A 16959-nucleotide genomic window follows, 5' to 3' on the forward strand; every position below is an offset into this window, starting at 1 on the left:
GCCATAATAATCCCCAACACGCGCCGGCTGTCCCGGTCTCTCCAGCCTCGCGGCACATTCAGGCTGCAGCAAGATGCCCGCCGCGCGGGAGCCTGGCCCACCGGCCCCGCCAGGCCGAGGGGGTCCACCGCCCCCCGCGCGGTCCGCGCAGCGAGGCAGACGCCGCCTCCTGTCCCGGCAACGGCCCGGGCGTCATTCTTCTCATCCAGGAAGGGAAACGGGGGGACACGCTCGTCACAGCAGCGCCTGGGACCCCTGGGCCGCCGCCCCCCGACCGCAGTGCCACAGGACGAGGCCGCGCTGGCCCGACTCACCTTCCCCCCGCCGTCCTCCCCCGCTGTCCTCGTCCCCCGCCTCCCGCGTCCTCGCTCGAGCTGCTGTCCTCCGCCGAGTCCGTCTCCTCCAGCACTCCTGAGCGTCTGCCGGGCACAGGCAACGGGCGCGTGAGCTGAGGCTGCGGCCCCCACTCCGCCCTCGCCCAGCACGGCGGGCGCCCCGAGCCTGCCGGACGGCCCCCGGGCCGCGGAGCTGCACCCGGCCCTGCGCCGGGACGGGGACGGCATGGCGGCCGGCGGGCCCCCGGCCTGGGAAGGCGGAGACGCAGCCCGGGCCCACCTGGATCCATCTCCACCAAGGTCCTCCACGCTTGCATCTTGTGGAGGTCCAGGCAGTGCAGGTCGCTGAGGGTCACCTGCCGGTCGCCGGCTTCGAACATGCCACCGTAGACGTAGAGCAGCCCGTGCTGACGGCCAGCATGGCGCTGGAGCGTGGACACGGCTCGGCTGTGGGGCGGCCAGGCTCGGCAGCGCCGGCCTCGGCCTCGGCCTCGGCGGGGGGCGCGGGGGGCGCGAGCACCTGCTTGATGGTCACCACGGTCCCGTCCTCGGCCACCACTCTTTCACCACCTCCAAGGGCTCCGGGGCGCGGGCTGGCCCGGGCGCGCACGCGTCCGCCCTGCCCCGCCTCCGCTGCTGCTTCTCCGCTTTGGGGCCCTGTGCGCAGAACGGGGCGCGGTGAGGCCCACGCGGCCCTGCCGGTGCAGGTGTGTGGGGGACAGAGCTCCTGTCACCCCTGCGTGGACGCCAGGCTCCTTTTCAGTGCTGCGTCCCGTGGGCCACCCTGGGCTGCACCTCAGCAGGCCAGGCTGCCCGGCGCCCCCAGACCCCACTGCGAGCCCCGGGGCTGCCAGGCCGCTCCACCCCATCCACACACGCGGTGCCCATCTGCCAGGCCCTCCCGCAGGACGGCCCACCCAGCCCAACTTCCTCCAGGATGCCCCCCGCACGGTGGCCGCCTCGCTAGGTTCCGATGTTTTATACGCCCTGCCCCCGTCCTGACCTGGCGCGTCTCCTCTCGGAGCAGCTGTGGCGCAGACGCCACTGGGAGCCACGCAGAGCCGCCACGTGGCCCCACCTCTCCCGGACACCCGCAGAGGCTGCTGGAGTCGCCAGCGGGCCCGCCCCACGCTCAAGACCCCGCGGGCTGCTCCTGTGCACTTGTGCAGACCCTAGGCTGCCAGGGGGTCCCTCCTGGGGCCGCCTGCTCTCCCCCGACCCTCACCTCGACCCTCCACTCTCCCCCTGGGCCCTGGACCCTCCCCATCTCCCCCCTGACCCTCCCATCTCTCCCCCCTGGGCCCTGGACCCTCCCCATCTCCCCCGACCCCCCTCCCTCTGCCCGCTCTCCCTCCTGCTCTCCCCAGCCCTGCCCGCTCTCCCCTGGGCCGGGCCGTGGGGCTGACGGGGACAGTGGGGAGGTGACAAAGCCAGAGAGGAGCTCAAAGACTCACTGCTCGAGAAGCAGGCCCGGCCTTCTAGGAGCTTCCAGCACTCGATGCAGGGCCCACCAAGAACGAGTCAGGGGACCAGACCCAAGGCCTGCGAGCCCGTCCAGGCGCACGCAGAGGGAGGCAGGGTCCGCCGAGACCACGTGGCGGGGGCCTGGCCCGGCACTCACTGGGGTGGCAGCTGCGCCGAGCCCCACCCGCCCTGGCTGCGGCTCGCGCCCTCCGATACCTTCAGCTGCCCTGCAAACCAGCGGTTCCTGGCGGCGTCGTAAAAGTACAGGTCGTTGAAGAACATGCCGTCCAGGCTCTCTCCTCCTCCTCATCACAGACACCCCCAAAGAGCAGCGTCTGCTGATTCGGGGCTACAGCCACGGAAAAAGCCAGACCGGGGGGTGGGCTTGACCCCTGAGGGGTTAACCCGTGTCCACACCCATTTGCCTGTGAGAACGAGGAGGACGAGGGTGAGGCTGGAGAGGACCAGCGCCAGCCACGGCCTTGCTGAGCGCGGGGCACGAGGGGCTCCCATCACCTCGGCGGGAGGCAAAGGCCGCGCGCCGCGCTGGGCCCGTCCCGGGGAGGCCTCGGCAGCAAGGTGAGGCTGAGGAGGAGGCGTGGAGGAAGCCTCCGCGCAGGGCGGGGCCCACAGGCGGGCGCGGGCACTGCCGCACACAGGCCGCATCCTCCTCGGCGGGGGCGGAGGGGGGACCCCACCCCCCGCTTCTGAGAACCCCTCCCGGGTCGCGCCTGAATGTGGTGACGGCGCTCATCGGGGGCCCCGTGGGGGGAAGTCTTCCCGCCACTTCCAGAAGGAAAAAAGAAAAGCAGCGACCTCCCCCCAATGTGGCGTGGGTGCGGGCCGCGTGGAGCCGGGCGCCGCCCCCCGCGAGGCCAGCACGGCCCGCCGCGCCTACCTTCTCCCTCGTCACACTTGAGCAGGAACATGTCTGCGTGCTGGGTGGCCTCTGTCCACGTCCTTCTTGGACTCTCTGCAAGGCAGAGGCGACGCGGGGCACAGCGGAGCGTTAGGCCGCCGTTGGCCCGCCGGGGGGACGCGCTTCCCGAATCACCGTCACCGGCGGCCCGGCCCGCGAGAGCTGGGCACGCGCTCCGGGGCTGCGGTGGGGTCTGCAGGCGCCCCATTCGCGTCCCAAGTCCCCGCCCCCGCCGACGGCCCAGAGCTCCGAGGGCCGCCCGCTCGCCGCCCGGCGCTCATGGGGCGCGGGAGGAGGGGGCGGGGCGCTCAGCCTCGAGAGGCCGGACACGGGGGAGCAGATCCAGCCGCGCGGCCCGCGGGCCACTCCGACGCCGCCCCGCCTCACGTCCCCTCGCGTCCTCACGTCCTCTCACGTCCTCTCGTCCCCTCACGTCCTCACGTCCCCTCACGTCCCCTCACGTCCTCACGTCCCCACCACGTCCTCACGTCCTCATCCCTCACGTCCTCTCACGTCCTCACGTCCCCCCACGTCCCCTCACGTCCCCTCGCGTCCCCTCACGTCCCCTCGCGTCCTCACGTCCTCACGTCCCCGTCACGTCCTCACATCCCCTCGCGTCCCCTCGCGTCCTCATGTCCTCGCGTCCTCTCACGTCCTCACGTCCTCACGTCCCCTCTCGTCCTCACGTCCCCTCGCGTCCCCTCACGTCCCTCGCGGTCCTCACGTCCCCTCACGTCCCCTCACGTCCTCACGTCCCTCTCCCACGTCCTCACGTCCCCTCACGTCCTCACGTCCCCTCACCCTCACGTCCCCCTCTCCCTCACTTCCTCACGTCCCCTCACGTCTCACGTCCCCTCGCGTCCCCTCACATCCCCTCGCGTCCTCACGTCCTCACGTCCCCTCACGTCCCCATCATGTCCTCACGTCCTCACGTCCTCACGTCCCCTCACCCTCACGTCCTCACGTCCCCTCGCGTCCTCACGTCCTCACGTCCCCTCACGTCCCCTCGCGTCCCCTCACGTCCTCACGTCCCCTCACGTCCTCACGTCCCCTCACGTCCTCGCGTCCCCTCACGTCCTCCGCGTCCCCTCACGTCCTCCGCGTCCCCTCACGTCCTCGCATCCCCCTCACGTCCCCTCACGTCCTCCCCGTCCCCTTACGTCCCCCTCTCCCGTCCCCTCCCGTCCCCTCTCCGGGCCCCTCACGTCCTCACGTCCCCTCACGTCCTCACGTCCCCTCACGTCCCCTCGCGTCCTCACGTCCCCTCGCGTCCTCACGTCCCCTCACGTCCTCACGTCCCCTCACGTCCCCTCACGTCCTCGCGTCCCCCTCACGTCCTCGCGTCCCCTCACGTCCTCGCGTCCCCTCACGTCCTTGCATCCCCTCACGTCCCCTCACGTCCTCACGTCCCCTCACGTCCTCCCCGTCCCCTCACGTCCTCACGTCCCCTCACGTCCCCTCTCCCGTCCCCTCTCCGGGCCCCTCACGTCCCCTCACGTCCTCGCGTCCCCTCACGTCCTTGCGTCCCCTCACGTCCCCTCACGTCCTCACGTCCCCTCACGTCCTCACGTTCCCCTCACGTCCTCACGTCCCCTCACGTCCTCACGTCCTCGCGTCCCCTCATGTCCTTGCGTCCCCTCACGTCCCCTCACGTCCTCACGTCCCCTCATGTCCTCACGTCCCCTCACGTCCTCACGTCCTCGCGTCCCCTCACGTCCTCACGTCCCCTCACGTCCCCTCAACGTCCCCTCACGTCCCCTCTCCGGGCCCCTCACGTCCTCACATCCTCCCGTCCCCTCCGTCCCCTCCGCGGGCCCCGCAGCTGCCCCCGCACAGCGGGCCTCACCTGCTTCGAGTAGCCCCCGTAGACGGCGACGCTGCCCTGCGGAGTGACGCTCATCAGGCAGCCTGACCGGGGCGTGGGCCCGGTGCCCGACGGGGACAACTTGCTCCAGGAGAACGAGTCCAGACTGAACGCGTACACGTCGTTGAAGTAGATGTAATCCCTGCACGGGACACGGGACGCCGCACGTCAGGACGGGACGTCAGGAGGGGGACCCGCCGCCGCGAGGGACGTCAGGAAAAGGCCAGGCTGTGAACCTGTGCACCTGACTTAAACCGCTCTGCACCGCACTGCCATGTCCTCGGCTTCATGAAGAGTCTAGACTCACATGAAGGACTGCAGACACCGGTGACATGACATCTGAAAACTGGAGTAATCCCAGTGCAAGAACCTAGTCATCTGCTCGTCAAGTCACGTCCCTTACCTGGTTGGCAAAGTTACAATTAACCCAATAACTACTTGGGCTACTCTGCGTGCATCTTTAAGATCAAGCGTGTGAGACTGTGGAAACGCGGGGCCGAGGGGCGGAGCACCCCCAGAGCCTCCTCGGACGCAGCACAGAGCAGAAGCAGAAAAGGAGTGAGGGATGTGTGAACACAACCCAGCTCTGCAGACCCGAGACCACCGTGGACACACAGAAACACGGGGGGAGCCCGGCGGGCGGCCCCGCCCCACAGCGCCGCCCTCGGCGAGGAGCAGCCCTGCCGCGCCACCTGCCCTTCCCGCACTGGAAAAGACCCGCACCGCACAGGAGCCCCGGCTGCGGCCTCGGCCCACACGGCAGACTTCCAGCCAAGAAACTCTATTTCTCTATATGGTAAACAGCAGGACTTCCAGGGAAGTTCAAAAGTTGGTATTTGAAAGTCAAACTGGCCGGGCACCAGTGGCTCACGCCTGTAGTCGTAGCTACTCAGGAGGCTGCGACCTGAGGATTGCGGTTCAAAGCCAGGCCCAGCAGAAAAGTCCACGAAACTCTCCAATAACTACTCAGGAAAAGCTGGAAGTAGCACTGGCTCAGGGGTAGAGCACTAGCTTTGAGCACAAAGAGGCTCAGGGACAGCACCCAGGCCCTGAGCTCAAGCCCCAGGACTGGAGAAGAAAAAGTCCAACTGATATAACACAAGTGGTACTACCTCTGTTGAATGATTGTTTCTTCTGTGTGTCCAAAATACTTCCTAAATTAAGTAAAGTCACTGTGAAACTTCACTTAAGACCGCTAGGTTCCCAGCCACTCAAAAGGGCTGTGCTGATCCTCTATTTACCCTGGACACAGAACTTCCAGGTGAACTCAGAAGGCTTAACTACAGAAGGTCCAGCCCAAATGCTTCAGGAAAGGCAGACTGTTTTGCTCTTGGTACCAACCTTGTACTCTCGTGGAAGCCACCAAAAAGGATTAGCTGTCTCTTCCAGGCCACCATCCGATGTCCACTCCTGCCAGAAGGCCCCCCCGAGGATCTGAAGTGCAGCGGAAGAGAAAAAGGTCATTCCCAATAAGATAGGTAGAACGGAGTCATGAGCTGGGTGCCAGCGGCTCACACCTGTAATCCTAGCTACTCCAGAGGCTGAGATCTGAGGATCCTGGTTCAAAGCCAGCCTGGGCAGTAAAGCCCATGAGACTCTTTATCTCCAGTGTTATAACCACCAGAAAACCAGAAGCGGTACTGTGGCTCAAAGTGGTAGAATGCTAGCCTTGCGCGAAAGAGCTCAGGGACAGCGCCCAGGCCCTGAGTTCAAGCCCCAGGACTGACCATAACAAAAAAAGGAACCTCATTAGAATGAACTTTCCAGTCATCAAAGAATTGCAAATCCAAGTAAAGATACCATTTCATTCTATCAAGTTGGCAAACCAAAGATTTTAACAACTAAATTAAGAAAATGTCACAGAAAAGTGCTCAGAAGAGAGTAAAATGGCAGGTTACAAAACACAGCGTTACATAAGATTCCAGCAGCTCTGAGTGGCTGCGCGATTGTCTGTCTTCCGTGTGTCTCTCGTTTTCTCCCATGAACACTAACCAGAGAGACAGCAGGGAACACGTGGGGCGGGCAGGGCGAGGGGGGCCTCTCGGGAGCGGTGCCCGCCCCACCGCGTGGGGCCCCGCACCGCTGCGGCTGCCATGCGGCGGGGGCCGGCGATCCAGGGCTGGGCACGGGCCCCTCACCGTCACTTTGGCGGGCTCCAGACCCTCGGGGATGGCCGGCGCCTGCAGGGTGGCGCCCCGCCCGCTCCACAAGAATCTTGCCCACTTCCGGTGGCCAAGGGCCGTCACAAAGGGACCCACGGGCTGTGGCCCCGCTTCCAGTCTGGAGGGCGTGGACGCCGAGCACGCTCTGTAGCTTCCCCTCGGCCACGGGCTGAACGGCAGGGGCCCCCCAAGTGCATCCACACGCCGAACCCGGCATCCAAGGCGCACGAGGCCATCCGCCCAGGAGCCAGCCTTTCCCACCACCCAGCGAGGGCAGGGGCCCGCCAGGACCTGCCTCCCCGAGGAACCCGCCCACCCCCTCTCGCTGGCGCGACCTCCACGCCGTCCAACGGAGGCCGTGGGGCAGCAAGGGCCAGGGACCCCGTCCGCACGCACGCGCCCGGCCCTCCCTCACCCCTGCGCGCTCGCTGCAGCTCTGCACTTCACCCGACCCCGGGCTCCACCAGCAGGGCGGCCTCGAGTCCGGCCCCTTCCCCCGCGTTCACACCCCCAGAAAGTACGCGAGGTCGTCCACAAAGACGGCCTGCGTGCTACGCGTTTGTCAGCGAACGTCCTTGCTTCCACCCCAGGTTCACACTGTCCCCAAACTCAGTGATACGTCCTGCTGGCAACACTGCCGACCCAAGCAGCGAGCGTGGCGACGCTCAGAGAGGGTGCGGGCCCAGGGCGCCCGGGCGCCGCCCACCCCGGGCTGCGCGCGCTGCGGGGGGGAGCCCTCCCGGCAAGCGGGCTTCCCGTCTCTGCTGAGCAGATGCTGCGGCCTCACACGCTGGCACGGGCTGCACACGAGCACGGGCGCAGGAAATGTCGTGTCGGCGTCCACTTGGGCAATGCACCGTCCCGGGTGGGCGTCCACAAGAGCCAGGGGGAAGCCTCCTGTCTGCCCCACCACGCACCCAAGGACTTGGCGGGCCTCACAGAGCAGGCCAGGCCCCATCCCTGCCGTAGGGCCATCTGGGGAAGAGGCTTTCATCCAGCAAGCCGGGCAGGGCACGTCACGGCCGAGCCCCCCACGACACGGACGCAGACACGGGCGCGGAGGGGACCCCAGGCGGTGGAATGAGGGCGAGCACGTGGGCCGCGAGCCGGGCCCCCTCCCAGGGGCGTCCTGCACAGGAATCCCACGGGGTCACCACCGGCGAGCCCCGCGACCAACGCGCCGCAGCAACAGCGAGGCCCGCTGTGTTCTGTAACTAAAGAGGAAAGCAGACCTATAAAAAGGTTCCGCATCCCCTAAGGAAAATAAAGTCACCAGGAATAAGCCCTTTATATCTGACTCTCCGACAAGCTTTTCAATTGCCATCAGTCCTATATATGGAGTCTTAGAAGATTAGCGTGCCCCACTCGATCAGAAGCCTATAGACAGCACATGCGAAAGGCACGCAGCCCCTGCTGCGGGCGCTCGGGGCCGCGCTCACCGCGATGCACGGAACAGCGCTCCCACAGGCGCACATGCGAGAGGCACGCAGCCCCTGCTGTGGGCGCTCGGGGCCGCGCTCACCGCGATGCACGGAACAGCGCTCCCACAGGCGCACATGCGAAAGGCACGCAGCCCCTGCTGTGGGCGCTCGGGGCCGCGCTCACCGCGATGCACGGAACAGCGCTCCCACAGGCGCACTGCCAGCTGGCGTCGCCCGGCCCCTCGCCCGGGCCGCCGCGGGACGGTCACAGAGCTCCGCAGGCTGAGCGCGCACACAGAGTGGAGTCCACGGCCACCGACGCCGCCCGAGTCCGGTTCGCGTCCACGTCTCACGCAGCTGCGCACTGCGGTGCCCCTGCCGAGCCAGGCGGCCCCAACGCTGGCAGAGGCTGGGGGGTCGGGGCGGGGGGTCATCCGGCTCCTCCTCCCTCCCCAAAGCGTGGACAGGCAGGCGAGCTCGCCCCTGCAGCCCCGAGCCCCTCTCCCGAGCCTAGGCAAGCCACTCACTCACCACCTAGCGACAGACACTAAGAAAAACGAGTGCACAAGGCAGGGCCAGACCATGGCAACAAAAGAAATTCCCTTCCACAAAGCACTTGAACCGCTACCTCTCAGCGAGCTACACAGCTCTCACCAGCCTGGGAACAGAGCCCACGGCGCAACCTTGTCCAGAGACGGCAAAACAGCCAACGGCCTTCAGAGAGGCTGAGGCTGCCTTCCTTTAGACCCCTGAAGGGACAGGGCCAGCGGTGGGTCCTGAGACCCACCCTGGAGCGGCCACTCCTCTAGACAACCCCTGCAGGGTTCCCAACACCTGCTCCAAGCACCAGGACGACCAACACGGAAACTCGGATCCTGTACGCGGACCGGCCATAGGTCTGTCCCACCAGGCAAGAAACAACTGCTGACAGCAAGGCGGCCCTGAGCTCCCCGCGGCGCCTGGACCTGCGGGCTCCTCTCCCGAGCAGCCTGCGTGCGAGTCCACCATCGACCTCCAGCAGGGGACCGGCACGCGGTCGCTCGGGGACGCTGCGCAGGCGTGCATCGGCGGCCACACCAGGGAGGCTCTGCGCAGGACCGGGAACCCAGCACCGAGAGCTGCGGAGCCTCCTGCAGGGAGAGGGGGCACTGCGGGAGACCAGGGCCAGTGGAGAGCAAAGGGGGGTAAGGATGAAGATGGTTGAAGTCGTTTATGGCACACAGGAAAAGAGAACAAGCCGGGTGCTGGTGTTCCACACCTGTCATCCAAGCCACGCAGGAGGCTGAGATCCGAGGATCGTGGTTCAAAGCCAGCCCGGACAGGAAAGTCCATGAGACTCTTATCTCAATAACTCAAATAAGCCTAAGGTGGCACTGTGGCTCAAGCGGTAGAGCGCTTGCGTTGAGCAAAAGAAGCTCAGGGACAGTGCCGAGGCCCAGAGTTCAAGCCCCAGGACCAGAAATGAGGGAGGGAGGGAGGGAGGGAGGGAGGGAGGGAGGGAGGGAGGGAGGGAGGGAGGGAGGGAGGGGAAAAAAGAAAAATAAAGTCTATTGAAACTGTTCAGAGGGGGCTGGGGATATAGCCTAGTGGCAAGAGTGCCTGCCTCGGGATACACGAGGCCCTAGGTTCAATTCCCCAGCACCACATATACAGAAAACGGCCAGAAGCGGCGCTGTGGCTCAAGTGGCAGAGTGCTAGCCTTGAGCAAAAAGAAGCCAGGGACAGTGCTCAGGCCCTGAGTCCAAGCCCCAGGACTGGCCAAAAAAAAAAAAACCAACAACAACAAAAAAAGAAACTGTTCAGAGGGGGGTAAAGGAGTGACAGGATAATTGGGAAAAAAAAAAAAACTATGTATGGAAATGTCACTGGAAACTCCCCTTGGACAGCTAACGTGTGCCAATTTTAAAAGTGTTTAACAAAGCTCCCCTCTCTGAGCAGCTCCATCCCCGCTCCATCGACGGGACACAGAGGAGCCCGACATGGGACCGGCTCCATGTCCAGCATGCCCGAGCTGCGCGAGCTGCGTGAGCTGCGTCTGGGGACTTCCGGCGCTGGGGCCCAGCGCATGCTGACCACGCCCCCACGGCAGGCAGTCCTCCCTCCACTGCTCAGCTGCCCACAGAGCGACTCTCAAGAGTCCATCCCGGGCCTTCCCCACCCTGCCCGACTCCACTGGGAACGCAGCACAGGAGCACAAGCCTGAGCCCGGGCTCCGTCCAGCACCTTACCTGACTTGCTCCCACGTCCTGGTGGCCAAATGCAGGACCCAGAGATCCTTGTAGTGGTAGAACTGCTCCCCATCAGGAGAGGCAAACTCCCCTCCAAAGACCCACAGCTGCCCGCCGCCCTGAGGCACCACTACAGCCTGCGGGAGAGAGGACAGGTCAGCGCCCAGCAGCCCGGCCCTGCTCACCCAGAGCCACCCACCGCGGGGACCACCCCGCCACAGCCTGCGCGAGGAGAGAGGACAGGTCAGCGCCCAGCAGCCCGGCCCCTGCTCACCCAGAGCCACCCACCGCGGGGACCACCCCACCACAGCCTGCGCGAGGAGAGGCACTGGGGCTCAAACTCAAGGCCGAGGCTGGTGCTCTGCCACTTGAACCACACCTTTTTCTGGCTTTATGGAACCGTGATGTTCAGATTTCAACCTCCTGAGTAGCTCAGATTAAAGGTATTAAACCACTGGTGCCTGGCTGAAGAAAAAAGCTATTTGCGAAAAGACACTAACAGACTGAAAGGTTCCAGAAGGTTCCACGTGCGCTGGGTTGTGGCCCAAACATCCTAACACAGCGGCTTGCTGTAGCACCTCCCAGAGAAGTACCCTGTGCTCCAGCCAGAGCTGGCTCCGGGTGGTGTTTGGCTCTCAGGAGACCAGGGCCCCTTGAGCGGGACTTTGCTGCAGTGGTTTCCCGGCCACTGCTCCCCTCCTCTGCGCTGCCCCACGTACTTACAAACCACCTGTGCCCACGCCCGTCTGCGCGACCACCTGGGGGCCCAGGCGGAGACAACACGGCTCACATGAGCTTGAGCCAGGCACCGTGGCTCAGGCCTGCAATCCCAGCTACTCGGGAGGCTGAGACGAGGAGCACGGTTTGAAGCCAGCCTGGGCAGGAAAGCCCGTGAGACCCCTATTCCCACTAACGACAACCCAAAGAGCCAGACGTTTAGCTGTGGCTCAAGTGATAAGAGCACTAGCCTTGCGCATAAAAAGTTCAGGGACGGAGCCCAGGCCCGGAGTGCAAGCCCTAGGGCCAGCACCCAAAAAACCCCCAAAACCATAAAAACAAAAACACCCGAAACTTTAAAACACACACACACGGCGCACACACATACAGGTTTTGAAATGAACACCATTCTCAGGCTCTAACAGAGGCAAACCAGGCCAGGCAGGGAGCTGTCTGCTACCATGGCCCTCCCTCCACCCAGGATGAGGAGACCGCTGTTCTGAGCTCAGGGCTGGGGCGATGGGGGGATGAGCCCTCGTTGTGGAGCTCGGCCTCAGAGGCAGAGAGCTTGACGACGCTCTCCGGCCAGCAGCCAGCTAGCGAGGCTCATTCTTGAGACCTGCTTTCCTTCCAGCGTGCGCCCCTTTCCTGAACGGGCCAGGACCCTCGGGGTCCCCTCCCTCGAGTGGAAAGCAAGCACTCTTCCCAGATGCTGTGGCACACTAACACGACAGGAGTGCCTCCACGGAGGCATTTCACATCATCTTCTCACTCCCAGAGAGCGGGAGTTCTCTGAATCTCACAGGTGAGAAACAGCGTGAAGAAGCTTAGCAAAGCCCCCGCGTTAGACCACAGCGGAGCCACCACAAGCCGCAGGCCAGCCCCTCTGCGGAGGCTGCCCGTCCCTTACGGACTCTGCCCCGGCAGTGCGCGGAGGGCCGGTGGCCAGCACGGCCATTACCTGGTGAGCACAGCGCCTCGGAGGCAGGCCAGGGATGTCCACTTTGGTCCAGGTGTTTTTCCTGATATTGTAGACATAGAGATCGTTGTACACAAAAGTCTGCAAGAAGCAAGAGGAACGTCAGTGTCACAAAAGATGCGCAGCCAGTGCCGACAGTGGTGAGAGCGCGTCCAGCCACTAGAGTTCCCCAGGAACCACACCACTGCAGGCAGCTCACTCACGGGTCCTCAGGGTGTGGGAGGGGCTGGGAAGGGGGCTGGGCAGTAGAGCGCTTGCTCGCCTAGCAGGCACGAAGCCCTGGGTTCGATTCCTCAGCACCACATACACAGAAGAAGATGGGTGGGAGAGCAAGACGGATGCTCCTCACTGTGTCGCTACGTGCCCCCCTCAAAACAAAACAAGCCCTCATTACATTTGAAAATATTAAGTCAAGGCCAGGCACAGTGCCTCATGCCTGTAATCAGCTGACTGGAAATTAGAAGGATGACTGTTTCAGGCCAACCCCAGCAAAAAGCTAACAAGATCCCATCTCAACAAGGCAGGCGTAAGCAGTGATTTCACTGCTCGTTGATTGTAAGTCTGTTGGGTTTTTTGTTTGTTTTGGCTGGTACTGAGGCTTGAACTCTGGGCCTAGGTGCTGTCCCTAAGCTCCTTTTATTCAAGGGCTAGCACTCTATCACTTGAGCCACAACTCCACTTCCAGCCTTTTCTGTGATTTAACTGATGATCAGAATCTCACAGACTTTCCTGCCCGGCTGGCTTTGAACTGTGAGCCTCTTGTGGATTACAGGCACCAGCCACCAGCACATGGCTTCAGCTGTGTGTGTGTACTTTTTGCCAGTCCTGGGCACTGTCCCTGGCTTCCTTTTGCTCAAGGCTAGCACTCTACCACTTGAGCCACAGCGCCACTTCTGGCTTTTTCTGTTTATATAGTGCTGAGGAATCGAACCTAGAGCTTCATGCATTCTAGGCAAGCACTCTACCACTAAGCCACATTCCCAGCCCCGTCTGGTTTTTTGTTTGTTTGTTTTTTTGGCCACTCCTGGTGCTTGGACTCAGGGCCTGAGCACTGTCCCTGACTTCTTTTGCTCAAGACCAGCACTCTGCCACTTGAGCCACAGCGCCACTTCTGGCCATTTTCTGTATATGTGGTGCTGGGGAATTGAACCCAGGGCCTCATGTAGACACCTCGCTGGCTAGGAGAACACCCCCTCCCCGCAACACCCCCCCCCCCATTTCTTTGCAGTGCTGGGCACGCACACTACCACTTGAGTCAGACACAGCCCTTTCTGCTTTTGTTATTTTTCAGGTAAAGACTCCCTCCCAGTTTTGCCCAGGCTGTCCTCAGACCATGATCCTCCTACCTATGCTTTCTACATAGCTAGGAATACAAACCTCCTCCACCATGCTGGCTTGTTATCTTTTGCTCAGGCTGGCCTCAGTGGGTATCTTCCTTATCTCTACCTCCCCCGTAGCTGGGATTACAGGCATGAGCCACTGTGTCAAGCTAAGCCAACCCTTTTTTTTTTTTTTTTTTAATTTTTTTATTTTTTTTATTAATTGGACATAAATTTTTTTACAAGGTGTTGTGCAAAGAGGGTGCAGTTACATAGTAGGGCAGTGTGTACATTTCTTATGATATCTTACAACCTGTTTTTCTATCCCTTGTCTAGGTCAGGTTGACATATATGCAATATACAATGTATCAAGAACATATACAGTATTCACAGACTTGGTCTCTACTGTCTCTCCGTCTCCCTTTGTTAACAGTCATATATCAGGGAGATCATGCCCCTTTGTTTTCTGTGTTCTAGGCTTGTCTCACTCAACATTATTTGTTCGAGTTCCGACCATTTCCCTGCAAATAACAATATTTCACCATTCCTAATCGCTATGTAGTATTCCATTGTGTATAAGTACCCATATTTTTTGGATCCATTCGTCTGTGGAGGGGCATCTGGGTTGTTTCCATATTTTATAAGCCAACCCTTTTTAACTGACTGCTACATGCAACTTCAAAACACAGAGCTTCCTGGCCTACCCAAACATAAAAACTGGCTCCACAACCTTCCAGTAGTTTCGTTATTAAGAACTACCTTGAGGGCTGGGGATATGGCCTAGTGGCAACAGTGCTTGCCTCATATACATGAGGCCCTGGGTTCAATTCCCCAGAACCACATATACAGAAAATGGCCAGAAGTGGCGCTGTGGCTCAAGTGGCAGAGTGCTAGCCTTGAGCAAAAGGAAGCCAGGGACAGTGCTCAGGCCCTGAGTCCAAGCCCAGGACTGGCCAAAAAAAAAAAAAAAAAAAACTACCTTGAGGCTGTGAATATGGCCTAATGGCAAGAGAGCTTGCCTCGTATACATGAACCCTTGGGTTCAATTCCCCAGTACCACATATATGGAAAACAGCCAGAAGTGGCGCTGTGGCTCAAGTGGCAGAGTGCTAGCCTTGAGCAAAAGGAAGCCAGGGACAGTGCTCAGGCCCTGAGTTCAAGGCCCAGAACTGGCAAAGAAAACAAACAAACAAACTACCTTGAGCACTGAGGTACACCTCAGAGCACCTACCGCCTAGCATGTGCAAGGCTCTGGGACAGATCTCCAGCACCAAAGAACAAAGCCAAAATAATTGTGAATGTGACTCATGAAAGCCACGAGGAATCAAGGCACAGCACCAGGGCAGTGGCTGACCACAGCAGTGGAGCCAGCAGTGACCAAGCAGGAGAGCTGAGGTCTGGCAGATGAGGCCTCTGCTGAATCAGGGCTGCCCGGTGCCTAAGAGTCCTGCAAGCATCATCAGCACCCACATCCTGATGCTTAACAGGTGGGCTATACAAGGGGGGAGTGAAAGGCGCGGTGAGCATTTCTAGCCCAGCTTTAAAATAAATCTACTTTGAATGAGGCCCAGGAAAAATGAAAAATAAAAAATATATACTTTACTTTTTGGCCATTGAAATATTCACCTCCGAAAAGGATTAATTCATCTTTCTCTGGATGGACAGAGAGGGAGGCATTTAACCTGCAAGACACAAGCAGCAGAGGAGTGCACGTTACACGCCAGTCCCCTTCGCCAGCGAGGCTTCCACTAAAGACGAGCCCTTCCACACCCCTGTGAAGGAGGCCCAGCAACCATACTGCTGCTTCCAGCAGTTCACAATCCCAGGTGGGAGAAAAACTGTCCTTTCTACCACAGTGGGTTGCTTAAAAGTTCTCGCTTTGGGGGGCTGGGGATATGGCCTAGTGGCAAGAGAGCTTGCCTCGTATACATGAGGTCCTGGGTTCGATTCCCCAGCACCACATATACAGAAACGGCCAGAAGTGGCGCTGTGGCTCAAGTGGTAGAGTGCTAGCCTTGAGCGGGAAGAAGCCAGGGACAGTGCTCAGGCCCTGAGTCCAAGCCCCAGGACCGGCCAAAAAAAAAAAAAAAAGTTCTCGCTTTGGGATAAGGAGGTGCTTTTGAAAGATAAGGTTTTGTCTTAACTGTTTTTTTCCAAGATGGAATTAAGACACATCTCAGAAGACAAACCTCAGATTGTTCAAGAGATAGAGGGTGGGGCTGGGAATATGGCCTAGTGGCAAGAGTGCTTGTCTCGTATACATGAGGCCCTGGGTTCAATTCCCCAGCACCACATATGCAGAAAATGGCCAGAAGTGGCGCTGTGGCTCAAGTGGCAGAGTACTAGCCTTGAGCAAAAAGAAGCCAGGGACAGTGCTCAGGCCCTGAGTCCAAGCCCCAGGACTGGCCAAAAAAAAAAAGAGATAGAGGGTGCAAGTGTATTTTGAGATACTATTCCAGCTCAAGCCCCAAACATGAGGTAGAGTGTTCCGATATCTTTATGGTTAGTTGTGTACTGTTAATCTCTTTTTTTCTTGCCGGTGGGGCACTTGAACTCTGGGCATGGGCACTGTCCCTTAGATCTTCAGCTCAAGGCTAGCAGCTTACTACTACTTTGACCTACAGTTCGACTTCCAGTTTTTGAGTAGTTAACTGGAAATAAGAGTCTCATGGGGGGACTGGGGATATGGGGATATGGCCTAGTGGCAAGAGTGCTTGCCTCGTATACATGAGGCCCTGGGTTCGATTCCCCAGCACCACATATACAGAAAACGGCCAGAAGTGGCGCTGTGGCTCAAGTGGCAGAGTGCTAGCCTCGAGCAAAAAAGAAGCCAGGGACAGTGCTCAGGCCCTGAATCCAAGCCCCAGGACTGGCCAAAAAAAAAGAGTCTCATGGGGACTTCTGCCCAGCTGGCTTTGAACTGTGATAATCAGATCTCAGCCTCTTGTGGAGCTAGAATTAGAGGTGTGAGCCACCTGTGCCCAGCTTGTACTGCTAATCTTATTTCAAAGTCACTCTATGTAAATATATTTTACCCTATTCAAATTTCACAATCTCAAGCAGACTGAAACTGAGCTCAGAGGGGTGGGACTCTGTGTCAGGAATAAGTGGGGGCACAGCTTGCCTGCTAGGTGTGCTTGCCGGCCCTATTTGCGGCTGATGGCATCACAGCCTTCTGCAGAAGTTTTGCACTGCTGAGGTGAGTCTATTGTAATTCCAGTGGTTCTGGGAGAGCCATTTATATTACAGGACACTTGGCCTGGGGCCACATCAGACCTGGCTGCAGACATCCCTGGGAATTAAGAAGTCTTGGCCTGACTTACGGATTATAACCAGACCTCACCTCCACACCTCTTCCTGCCAGGCAGCAGCTAAGCGAGCCCTCAGTGAGAAAAATGGTCATTTAGGAGACACAGCACTGATGTCAGTTTTCCAAAGGACAGAAACAAACAGAACAGAAAGTAGGGGAGACAAGGGAGTCTGCTGGCTTACCGTGGAGAAGGCGGGGCGCAGGGGGTCTCGGTGACCTGGGTCTTCTTGGCATCCAATGT

General features: G+C 60.5%; 1 protein-coding gene across 1 annotated transcript; it reads right to left on the bottom strand.

Moving 5' to 3' along the window:
- Positions 1-234: 234 nt before the first annotated feature.
- Klhdc4 (kelch domain containing 4) lies at positions 235-16959 on the bottom strand (the record flags this gene model as incomplete). The annotated part of the gene is given in 14 exon segments (XM_048355457.1): positions 235-584; positions 616-744; positions 747-893; positions 896-992; positions 2016-2098; positions 2101-2164; positions 2166-2224; positions 2698-2770; positions 4565-4724; positions 5924-6016; positions 10394-10530; positions 12072-12170; positions 15012-15090; positions 16901-16959. Coding segments are annotated over 14 exon segments (1629 nt in total), but the record flags the coding sequence as incomplete, so codon positions are not given.

Source organism: Perognathus longimembris, chromosome 10 (assembly GCF_023159225.1).
Source record: "Perognathus longimembris pacificus isolate PPM17 chromosome 10, ASM2315922v1, whole genome shotgun sequence".
Taxonomy (NCBI): Eukaryota; Metazoa; Chordata; class Mammalia; order Rodentia; family Heteromyidae; genus Perognathus; species Perognathus longimembris.